This window comes from Egretta garzetta, unplaced genomic scaffold (assembly GCF_000687185.1).
Source record: "Egretta garzetta isolate BGI_Z169 unplaced genomic scaffold, ASM68718v1 scaffold18, whole genome shotgun sequence".
Taxonomy (NCBI): domain Eukaryota; kingdom Metazoa; phylum Chordata; class Aves; order Pelecaniformes; family Ardeidae; genus Egretta; species Egretta garzetta.
This window is the reverse complement of record NW_009260616.1, coordinates 4817768-4830375: the sequence shown is the minus strand read 5'-3', so window position 1 is coordinate 4830375 and position 12608 is coordinate 4817768. Positions and strand designations below refer to the sequence as shown.

Here is a 12608-nt window from a genome sequence, read left to right as displayed (position 1 = left end):
CTGTAGGGTTAAATTGACGTGACTCTGTCAGGTCACAGCAGTTGATTACCACAGGGAAATTAAACAGTTCTTATAATTCCACCTGGCCCTTGCAAAAGCTGCCAGCACCTTTGATTCTGGGCACAGCAACAGCTCAGAGTAGAGAGTAGTAATAGTGTATGAGAAGCAACTGAGAGACTTCTTAGAGGTTTCTCATCAAGATACAGTCATTACATCTGTAAAAATCTCCTTTTTTCAAATTACAGTGTAGTCTTGTGCCTAGTTGATGGGCAAGTCCTCAGGCAACTGTGAACAGGAATATTCAGGCTTTTCGTAATGCAGTATCTCGTTTAAGAATATTGTACTAAGATAACAGGAGGTTTGTTAAAACTGCTTTGATTGTTTTGCTTCCAGTTTGTCTGAAGTTAAGCTCTATCAAATATTTCCTGTCTGTGATCCTGGCTTTAGATAGAAAATCTCATGTTATAGATAACAGGGGAAAAAAGTGGCAATTTAAGGTATTTATGCTTTTCTTAGCATCTTGAGGGGAGGAAAAAAGCCAAAACTATGAGAGCTTGTTATTTTTATATTTGCTTTACACAGATGTCTCACTTTACAAGCGAAGATGAAGCTCTGTTACAGTCTATGCTTAGACAGTTGCTGCAGAGTGTGAAGGAAAAAATCACTGGAGCCCCATCAGTAGAATGTGCAGAAGAGATTCTCTTGCATTTGGAGGAAACAGATGAGAATTTTCACAAGTAAAAATATTTTTGCTATTTTTAATATTTTGAAGGAGGTGAAATGTGTTGAACTATATTATTCTTGGCAAATGTTTACAGTTGTTGTGTGAATGTCTATGCATCTATGTACGTAAATAGTCCTGTCACTAATCGAGTCTCAAAAGATGCTCGTTTAGAGAATAAAATGAATTTTGCCATTTTTCTGGGTTTTTGGGATTTGGTTTTTTTTTTTTTTCCCACTCCTGGTAGTATGTTTTTACTGTCATAGTAACTGATGAGCTGTTTGTGAGAGAGAAACTTCTAAAACTACCTAACTTAGCCAACTCTGATGCATGTGTACGTGTAATGTACTAAATGCACCCGTGAACAGAAGCTAGAAGAAATCCTCACTGAAGGCTGTGGGGCAGTATTTTTGACATCTTCTAGACAGTATAATTTTGTTTTTCAAAATCAGGTAAATTTTCTGAAGGCTACTTGGCTTCCATATTTGATTGTTCTGTCTGGCTTATATTACTGAACCCTTCTTTATCTTATCAGCTAGTCGTTCTTTTAATTTATATTTTGAATAAAGTAGAAATGTGTCACCATTACACTTCTGTTAAATCAGACTTGACAAGTGTGACCTCACTTAATGTAGTCTAGATTTCTGGAGCCCACGCTCCTCTTTCCTTTCCGTGGTATTCTAACTTGTTTGTTTTTTGACTACACGGGAGATTTTTAGTATGCATTAGTATGCACAAATCAAGAGAATATCAAGCTGAAATGACCCTGAAGACACTTTTTAATAAGGACCACAGTTCTGTGACCTGATTTCTTCTGAGAAAGCTGGTTTCTTGCCAGTTTTTTCAGAAGTGGCACTATCTGCATTCTGTTAAATTTGTCTAGTTTTTAACATTGCTTTGTCAGTGGTAGAGTTTATCTAAAATTTCATTATTATTCTAATCTTTCATGCTTTTGTGTCTTCTGAAGATGCTAGGTGCTTTAAAATATATTTTAGCTCAATTTTAATTTGTATTACAAATTGTATCTGCTTTTGTTGGCAGTCTTGCGAATTTTGAGTGCCAGGTTACTGGGTGACAAGAATGAGAGTGAAAAAGTTGGTAATGAACATGTCAAAGTTGAAAATTATATCTGATTTTGAAAGGAAAACATTTTTATTTAAAGGAAGATATATATGGGGAAAAAAACCCCAAACAACCAAAAACCTATGAAATTACTTCTGCCAGTATTTCCTCTGAAGACTGTATAAGGAGCATACACCAGGATGAGGGAGTAAAGTCTACAACTGATGGAAACAATGCATGCATAGCTTTCCCCTTTAGAACAGTGAAACCATGGCATCTGTTACTCTTTCTGATATGTTAAAAAATTTGTGATCCTAAAGATACTTTCTTTTCATGAGAAAAGTTTTAACTTACATTTAATGGAAAGTCAAGCAATGCTTTAAATGCAGAATGTGAGCATTACTCTCTGGTGCTGGAATATATGTGAAAGTATTCTAGTCTTGTTCATGACCCACAGAGGTATAGGTTGGTTTTCATGGCAGGTCAGCGAGGGCATATGGCGATTTATTAGTGAGACCATTAAGAAACTTTTTCCTTGACCCTTACCCCACCCATCCAGACTGCAAGCTCTTTTATTAGTAGTGTGTGCTTTTGGATTGTAATAAGCTAGTTCAACTCAGCATTTTGATTAGCACTGTTTCTGCTTCATGGTTATTTTGCCTTAGTAATTTTATCAGACTTTGAGGCCTTACTTTATCCTTTGTTTCCACTTTGATGTAGAAAAAACACAGAATCCTCAGAAAGCTAATAAAAAGGAAAATTGAATCATGTTCAAAACTTGTGTGTAGTAGTAGAAATCAAGATTTTAAACAATATAAATAGCATGTTTTCTGTTGTATTTTTTCCGTAAAGTCCTAGAGTCTTTCTTAACACTTTTTTTTTTTTTTTTCCTTGTGCTTCCTTTGTAAGCCCAACCAGATCAGTCTGACTTGATTTTGCAAATGAAGAAGTAGTTCTATCATTGCTGGAACACTTACTTGTTACAAAATATTTTTAAGGTAGAAGAATGATGCAGAAGAACAGGGCTAGGACATCAAGCAGACATAAACTTAGTGGCATGAATAATGATGTGATTGCTATGTATTTCTGAGTGAATCAGTCACTGCAAAAATGTATAGCCTGGAAATGTTACTGTCATAAAACAAACGGGAGAAAGTTTTATGAAAGCTTTCGTTCAGTGGAGAGTTGCGTGCAATTTCATTATTGCAGAAGTAAAAAGCCAGCCTTGAAGACAAATAAAAATGCAAATAAACATGTTTGCATCTTTCTGGAGACATATTTCTGTTACTTTCATTGGGAACAAAAGTGATGTAGGAATGGAAATAAGTGTGAAATGAAAAAAAAAAAAAACAAAAAAAACCCGCCCCAAACTGTTATATTTGATGGAACTTGAGGTAGGCAATCCAGTGAGGAAGTGTGTATCATGATACAAGACACAATTTTCTGTGCTTATTTATTTTTATGTATCTTGAATGTAGTCTGATTTTTATTTTTTTTTTAATATCCAAGAAAGGCAAAAGCTGCTGCCTGTTGTAACAGTTGCTTTTATTTACATTTGCATTTTATAGCTTTAGATTCTGTACCTACAAGGTGAATTGACTTTTTAATCTGAATTTTTCTCACTCTCTATTTATCCAAATTACCGCAAAGTAGTTGCACAGCTGCATTTGATATAATGGAAGTATAATGGTGCATCTACTTTTTATGTATGATTACTTTTTTGTGTGTTTCTGGTTGTCTTGTCCTTTATGCAAATCAGAGGAGTAACCAAAAAGTCTTTTGTTTAAACAAATTTCTGTGAGTATCTAATAATAGGAGCGCAAAGTGCCAATTTCCTTATGTTTAACAGGTACATGTAATCACAGACACCTAGTTTGTCAGTTTGACTGAGATCTTCTGCATACTGTCATGACACACAGACTTTTGTAAACCTTAGACATGCTCATATGCTAGAATTTAGAAATTGTGTTTTCTGTGTTTCTTCTCATTTTGTATATATACTGCATAAATAATAATACTAGATGGATATACCATAAGACAGACCTATGTTCGGGATGCTCCAAGTAATGTTTCTTTTGGAATTTTAAATTAGAGATCCCTTGATATTCTGTGATTTTTTTGTCTACAAAACCTTAACCTTTTGTCTAAGTAGATTTTTACAATTAGAAGAAGCACAAAAGGAAATTAGAAACTATTCAGTATTGTTTCTTCCTGGAATATGCTGATAATGACCATCATATTGAATAAAATCAAACTTTATTGTAGTTTTTTACACTGTTGAAGTTTATTTCTCTGCAAGTCATAAACCCTTAGCATAAAGTAACAGGTCTGCTGGGAGAGAAGATGGCAAATGTTAATATAATGTTGAAAATGTTTGATGGTGAGCTCAAGGAAGTCTGTTACATTTTAATTTTGTATATTTGTTGCAGCTATGAGTTTGTGAAATACCTTAGAAAGTATATAAATAACACTGTGGGATCTGTGATTGAAGAAGAAACAGAAAAATGTACTACTGCTCAGAATCAGGGTGAAGTATCTGGCTATGACACACTTGTCCAACGTGTTACTTTCACTCTCCTGTTTCTTCTTGGTCGTTGTCTTCCTTTATCCTTTCCAGTGCTTGTTTTGAAAAACTAAATTCTGAACCAATGGGTAGCAAAAGTGATTCTTTGCTTTCAAAAATCAGTGCTAAGCAATTCAGGTATTCCCACCCTAAGTTGCAGTTTGTCATGCTTCGTCTCACTCTGTAATTAAGATTATGAACTTTTGCATAAAAAGATCGGTAGCAAATCTGTTAAGTTTTTGAGGTATCTAGGACTGGAGTTGGGCACAGGTAAGATTTGAGAGAAGAATCACTACTTCATACGATTTCCCTAGCTGCAAATTAAATTCAGTTGGAATAGGGAAGTTGGCCTAAAGGAAAAATTTGGTTTTTCAGGTATTGACGTTTGATAATTTCTTTAGATATAAATGTAGACTTTGCATGGCAATGTTGTTTTCTATAAAATTTTAAAAACATAAACTAGAATACATGTGTATTTTTTTTAAGATTGCTTCCTTGGGATCTAGCCAGGTGTCCTGTGAGAGTAATACGTTTAGTCAGATCTGCTTTCATTGACTAGCTTTAAAAATTGAAGTTTGAGTTATCTTGCTTTGTATTTTAGTGTATATGCAAAGATACTTTTGCACTGCTGTCCGTGTAATGTAGAAACGGTACGTGTACCGACTGTGTATAATTAACCAAGATTTTTTGACTCAGATTGTCAGATAGCCAGAAATCAGTAGGTGTGCAAAACCACGTATCAGCATATTGCAGGGTCTATGGTCCAGATTAACTGGCTTTGAACACCGTATTTAGTAAAGAAGCCTTAAATAGAAAAACCTCTATGAGTACCAGTTAAGTCCTTTTCTTAGTCATCTCTTCCCTACTAGTTTTATTTGCCTTCCTATGGACATGAAAATAACTTTTACTTGGGGTACAGAGGCTGGTAGCTCTCACTGAATTTTCATGCTTTGCATTTAGAATTTGCACAGGCAGATAATTGCTGTGATTCTTTAAAGCACTGGCCAGCAGTACTTTAAAAGGGATTTTAGTATATACAGCTGTTATATCCAGAAAATATGTAAAACTTCAAAAGTTTAGTATATGCATCACATAGATTTTGTACAGGAATTCCAAAACCAAACTACAGCATGATGCTTAAAGCAGTTCTAAATATATTGTTTCTTTAATTAAAACATACTTTTTTCATCATGGTGAATCAGGTCCTCATCTCTATTTTTAATTGTCAGAGGGCCAAGATGAGGGCTTTGCAGAGGAAGAAAACAAAAAAGGCAATTTTTGACTCTCATGTATTTTAGCCACTAAAATGATTTTATACACTACTTCAGCTGAACTATTTTTTTCACTCATTTTTATTGTACAATCTTAACTTCATCTCCATCTCTTCTTAGTGGAACTAGAATTTTACTGTAATGTCTATTGTTTACTATGTGTCCTCACTAAGAAAGGAATTAAAAAATAGTGTATTTCCGTTTTGGAAGATTTTATTTTCTGTTTGTTTTCAGAAGGTTTCTTATCTAGAAGTACACAGAAATATGTTTTATGAAGCCTGCTTTTATAGGGTCCTTGTCGCCTGTCTGCAAGCATTCTGAACTCTGATTGAGCATTTTTGCGTCTCACTGTGATGATCTTGATATCATTTCAGGATCATTGAAGGTTCCAGTTTTGTTCATTGCACTTACTCATTTTCTGTGGTAGGTAGTATGCTTAAAGGTATTTATGGAGAAAAATGTATTAAGAGATTTAACTCCTTAGTGATACATTCTGTATTTTCATAGTGCAGTCATTTATGTTAGAAAGCAGTTCTTAATCAACTACACTTGGCTTTTATTTTCACCTAGAAAATAGACTTTAGAATGTCTGTTTTTTGAATTATGCTGTTTGTGTCTTTGTTCCAAGGATCAGGACCTTAGGGTTCTTGTGCTCGTTAAAGTTGGTAGAAGAAGCTCCAAAGAACTGAGTATGTCTGAATTTTTAATTTGAGAGGTAGGAGGATATTGAAGCACAATCTGGTAATTTATATCTTCGGTGACTGTAAAATAAGCACTAATAGCCTTAAAGTAAAGAAATAATTTGAAATAACATATGAACATTTTACAGTAGGATGTTTCTGAAGCAGCTTTTTTTTTGATTTGCTTCCATATGGATATTGTTATTCAATTTATGTACCTTAGAAAAACCCTGATTTTGCTGAAAGAAAACTATTTTGTGTGCATGACCTGTACTCAAGATCTTGAATCAGGAGGATGTGTTCTCTTCTATTGGTTCTGCTCAAGGCATATAGCAGAAGAAAAATTGGACGTTGAACTTGAAGAAACATAAACAGTAACAAGGATGAGAACTGGCCTGTTTTCTCAGGGACAGATTCTCCCTTTTGGTGGATTCACAATGTTTGTTCTTAAGAACCTTGCAGAACAGGATTATGTTAGTGTATTTCACTGAATGGTTTTAGAACAGCAAAAAGGAATTTCGTTATAATTTTAAAGTACAGTTATCTGAAACATTTAAGGTACATACCATGTTTTCTTGCTCATTTTGGATTTGCGTTTGTTTTTCATTCATTTCTGTAAATTTAGGTCTAAATAGCATTATGCCATATTCAGTTATTCATGATTTAGTGGGGGGTTTTTTATTAGTGATTTTTATGCTCTTTAATATTGAATTCATCTTTACTTTGAAGATACAGGGAAATGATGCATGCCTTGAAGAATGTCATGATGGTTGTGGTAGAATCTTTGATTAACAAGTTTGAAGAAGATCGGATATGTAATAAGGAGATGGATAGTAAAACAAAGAAAGAACATCAGAATGACTATTATACAGACATCTGTTCTGACAGTGACTCCTCATTCAACCAAGTAAAATGTGTTTTCTCTCTATGTTATGAAATAAGCGTGGTACTGCAAAATTGTTAAGTTTCTGTCAGTGGAGATTGAGAAGCAGCCCTAGAAAAAGATTCATATCTTTGATATATCATAAAATGAATTAATTACCTTTCTTTCACTCTGAAGTATTAAGTTTGTAGTAACTGTCTAACCTTTAGACAACATATGCTAGATGAGATTAATATGATGCCCATATGCTCTAAAGTATCTATGCAAGTACTGCATAGAAAAAGATAAAATAATGGTAAAAGCAATACATTAGCTAACTTATGTGATTTTTACTTTAGGAGCCAAGTAATGTGCACTTCATTTCCAGACTAGTGCACTATGCTATAGTACTTGCTGAATGAATTATTATAAGGGATTTTGTGAAGATACAGGAAACTTTTAAGTAAAGCAAAGCAAAATATGTAATGAGAATTTTGTCACTGTAAATTCAACTTTGGGCAAATGGCAGAACACATTTAGAATGTTGACTTTAATGTTAAATTAGTATAAATGTAGAAGTCCTAATTACTACAAGTAAGTTAGATATCAGAAAGACTGATGATTTTAATCTTCTGCTGTTCAGTTTAATAAAATATTCTAATGATAATTTTGTAATGTGTATTACAGAGTTACACGTTCATGAGTCAAGAACAGTTGCAGCTGCTTGTAAAAAGGCTTGACCCTGTTCAGCCTAAGGAAGTAAGTTTCAGAGAGGATAAATTGTTAATACAAATGAATGTTTATGGCATATTGGAAAACAGACGGTATATGCATAAGAGTTCACGTGTTCCTAAGTGGAATCTTGTCTTCGTTCATATATCTTGACTTCAGTGCAGCAACTGCTCCGCAGTGCAGTATCTTATTGTTTAAAACCATCTGGTTCAAAAGCTAGTGTTGCTTATCTTTTTCTTTAGGAGTTTATGTGCGATAGATAGGCATTTTGAGTTTGGAAAAAGGTGTTCTGTGAGAAATGAAGTTATTTAACCTTATTTTCCTGTATACGTTGCCCCTTGCCCTTGTTGGTAACTTCCATGTTGTCCTTTGTGCTACCCCTATCAGAAGAGAGAGATGCCTGCTGATTTGCCAACAAGCTGCTGCCGGATGGAATATATAAAGTCCAAGTTAGGTTTGCCTTCCTGTCGGTGGCAGTACTAATCTGAGTCTCTAACCACCAATCAGCACCAGCTGCTGATATTTTTGAAGCTTGGAGTGTTGTCTCAGAAAGACTTGTTTGGGATTGTCTGGCAGTTGTAAAAGGCATAGTAGATGGGAACTAGTATAAACACTGTGATCGAGTTTTCTTAGAAAACCAGGTATAAAAAGTCTGATGCTATTAAATCATGTTAAAATTTCCTACAGTTTGTTTCAGTAATATGTAATAAATTACTAGAAATTACAGTTTTCTACAAATAGAACAAAAAAAAGTTATTTGAAATTATTGAGGTTATAACGCTGATAAAAATTCAGCAGTAAAACACAGTGTCTGGTAACCCTGTTTTCACTTTCCTCACTGACTTTTTAGAGAGCTGCTAGGCACATTTTTAGTATCTGGTGAGTTTCCTGTATTCCCTGTTAGAAAAGTACTTGATGACAAGCAGAAAGTAGAACATAATCCTTGCATCCTTGCATATTGAAAAGCTATATAAAATGTTTTTGTTCCTTCTTCAAATATATGTTTGTTTTTGGTTTTGTTTTTTTTTTTTTCTCAGCAATGTAATGTTTTGTCTAAATTACCATAAAAGTATAGCAGAAGATAAGTATTTTGGAATTCCTTATCAGTTCTACAGCCAGGTCCTGTTCCTTCCTTCCTCCAAATTACATTGTAAATTACGTATTTGAGAGGTTGCTGTAAACGGATTTGTGGTGTTTATCTTCTTGACCACTTCAGGTTCGCCAAGAAGCATTGCAGACACTGTGCTTTGCCCCTCCCTCTGATATACTGAACTCCGAGAGCTGGCCAAATCTGCGTAAGCATCTAACGATGTCTCTGTCAGATCCTGATGCAACATTCAGTGTAAGCTAATATTCTGTATTTAGTTATCAGATGTGTAGCCTTAGGAAAGAGTACTGGAGAGGAATAAGAAGTTACATACATATTAGGAGTAGTCCAGCAGGGAGGTGTTTTTTTTTTTTTTTTAACACAAGACATTTTATTGTTTATGTATGTATCAGATAAACTCTTTTTGAAGCAAGAACTACATGATTCCGGTATGTCTTGATTTAAAGCATTACAACAGGATTTCAGTAGGATTTTCAGAGATGGGTGTACTCATTTACATAGCTTTTAATGGGAAAGAAGAGGCTTGAATGTCTTTTAGCAAACACTCTTAAAACCAAATTGACAAAACTCCTCTGTAAAACATGTCATGTGAATATTTCCTATTTAAGTCAGGTATATGCTCCGTGATGATGAGAAAATGATAACAGAGTCACTGATGAGGTAGAAAAAATGGCAGCTGCTTAAACTGCTTTTAGAGTATTTGTTATGCCAATTAACCCTTTTTTCTTTTTTTCTTCGGGTTTTAAAGTGATTATCAAATAAATATGAAAGTTGCCCCAGCTGTTGTGATGTATTTATCTTTCAGCTTAGACGGTCTACAACTTCTTTTGAAACAGTGCTAGTTACAAGTCATTGGTACATTTAATAACATAAAAAAATTAATGTTAATGGAAAAGTACAATAATATTTCCTGATCTGCTTCTTTGTATCTCAGTGAGGCTTTGCATTGGTGCTGTCAGTTAAAATATTTGAGTAAAATGTCCTTCAGACTGTAGGTTTCTGTGGCCCTAAACTTTGTATTTGTATAAAATATGTTTCACATCTGTAGAGACATCTGAGCAATATGTAATATTAAGAATAATGCCACTACCTATTGGTTATTGTGCAATAATAATACACATTTACATGACTATTTAATACATTGCTTGCTTTTTCTCCCTTAGGAAAAAATTCTTAGATTCTATGCAAAAACCTTTTCTTCTTCTCCATTTAATATGACAAGAGAAGTCTATACAAGCTTAGGTATGTGCATTTAATTACATTTAAGACTTCATGAGTCACGTACTTCCTGAAACCCACTTAAGTCTTATAATGAAGCTGTATAATACAGTCTGTTTTGCCACTATTATCATGGAGGTTAGCTTGTGGTTTTGGTTTTTTTTTTCTTCTATTTTAGCAAGACACTTGGAGTTGTACTTTCTTTCTGGAGAATATTCTCTTCGTATTTCAGCTGGTCTGGATGTATCTAACACAGACATAGATCGTTTACTTAAAAAGGTATAAATGAACTTTCAATACCCTTTTTGTCATTACTGAAACATGCATTATTTATTTTTTAATTTTAATAATTGTTTTCAGGTCCGCCTTTTGAATGAGTACCAAAAGGAAGCTCCGTCTTCCTGGATTCGTTATCCAGAAAAGTAGGTCACTTTCAAAAACCTGTCACTGTTTCTTATTGTATGTCAAAACCCATTCAATTTAAATGAATATAATTTTAGCAAAACGTTGATTAAAGGATGCCCAGATGACTGCTCAGTGATAAAGGGGGGAATATAAATAGAGGGTGGGAAAAGTGGAATAGGGAGGTTGGAGTAGTCATGGGTCATATTAAGCTGCTTACTTGAAGTGTTCCAGGTGTTTTTAACAAAAATAATTTGGCTGTTTTACAAAGTAACGAATGTAATAAAATATGTAATTATGTAGGAGAATACATGTGTATGTTGTTACTAGTTTTCATGGCAATACAAAGAATTAATGTCCTTACAAGATCAAGTTAAACGATAATGTTGTTGATGTTTATGATTTATCTGAACAATGAGGTTTTACCAGAAATTTTTTCCTGAGTATTACTGGTCAAAAGATTAAAGTGGTTTTTCTTTTCTGTTAATTTTTTCCTGTTTTTGTCGTAAGGTACATGGAAGAAGTAGTGGAGAGTACCTTGTCACTTTTGTCAGTAAAAAACCCTCCAGATTTTTTGAGTCCAGTCTACTTCTTGGCTCTGCTAGACATCAAAGCAGCATGGTTTAAAAAGTGGACGGTGAGCAAAAAAAACCCCAGCCCAGCAATCCTTAACTTGTTCATGTCCGACATGTATTTTGAAAAGTTTGATTTATGACTGTTACTATCATAGACCAGTTGTGATGTGATAACAGCCTATAATGAGTACTGTAATTAAGGAAGTCTGGGGTGGTTTTTTTTAGGCATTTATGTCTTTTGCCCTTTAACGCTACTCTCTCCCTCAATTTATGTTCAGTTACTAGTTTTCATAAAATTTCTGAGCACTTACTGCGCTTTGGGACTTCTGTCCCTTTGTCATAATTGACTGACAACCATAAAAAGATGCAAATATTTTTCTAAAAGAAGGGATGAGCATGAAAGTACAGTTATATATATGATACACAACTTGCCTCCAGTGGACACTAGAGCTTTTTGCAGCCTACCATGTATAAACTTATAATTTAGGATTTACATGGTGATGTCAAAACACATAGCCTAACATTTCACCGTAGTTATTGTTTTTCTGTTTATTGCTTATTCTGCTACATGTTTTTCTAATGACATAACTTTTTTTGTTGTCTTAAATGTACTGTAAAGAAAAGGCTCAGTTGAGTTTAATACTGGTTTACACAAGCTAGAGTTCAACACATTGAATATGTACTGTGCACAGGATTCCTAATAGAACAGAATCAGACATAATTCCTACTTTTTAATTAAAAAATAAGACTTGTATGTTTGAAGTTGACGTTAAGTCTTCCTTGTCATTTTAGCATGCGTATTACAGCAGAACAGTGGTACTTAGGCTTTTGGAAAAGAAATATAAATCTTTGGTAAGTATTTCCCAAGGCAAATTTACTTGGAACTTGATCTTGATTTGCACATTGTGGTTTGAGCATTTTTTTTCTCCTTTTTTCCCCTTTTGTCAGAGCTGTTCTATGGTGTTTAGCTAGATGAACCTTTTTGATTTTCATTTTTTTTTTTTAATTTCTCTTTGCTTAAAGGAATATTTGTTAAATACAGAGAAGGGTATGTGACCAGCTCTGAGTAAGGGAAAATCTGGATGTTTTATATATAGCAGGTGTTTAATTAGGATTATTATTTATTAATTCCTTATGTTGCATTCCTGTTTAGAATTATTTCTGGCAATGTATAAAAATAGCAAATGGTGCATAAAAAAAAAAAAAATCCTTAGAAACTTTATGCTGAATTTGGATTTTTGGTGGAAAGAGACTAAAAAACTACCAATGTGTTCTTTAAGTTGTGCTATGAAGCATTAAGGATTCAAAGTGTCAGCAAAATAAATCAAACTGGGAAAACATCTTTAGTAATGTTAATCCTATCACATATTCTGTACGGGCAGATCTCTTCACTGGGATGAAAGTTTCATTGTTC

General features: G+C 33.9%; 1 protein-coding gene across 1 annotated transcript in view; it reads left to right on the top strand.

Moving 5' to 3' along the window:
- Positions 1–582: 582 nt before the first annotated feature.
- Positions 583–12608, top strand: part of TBC1D32 (TBC1 domain family member 32) — an 80229-nt gene continuing 68203 nt past the window's right edge. The window contains exons 1-10 of the mRNA XM_009645194.1: positions 583–737; positions 4213–4362; positions 7027–7204; positions 7847–7918; positions 9108–9233; positions 10163–10241; positions 10396–10496; positions 10578–10639; positions 11130–11256; positions 11987–12046. Of these exons, the coding sequence (XP_009643489.1) occupies positions 583–737; positions 4213–4362; positions 7027–7204; positions 7847–7918; positions 9108–9233; positions 10163–10241; positions 10396–10496; positions 10578–10639; positions 11130–11256; positions 11987–12046 (1110 nt within the window). The remainder of the gene's footprint in view (positions 738–4212; positions 4363–7026; positions 7205–7846; positions 7919–9107; positions 9234–10162; positions 10242–10395; positions 10497–10577; positions 10640–11129; positions 11257–11986; positions 12047–12608) is intronic.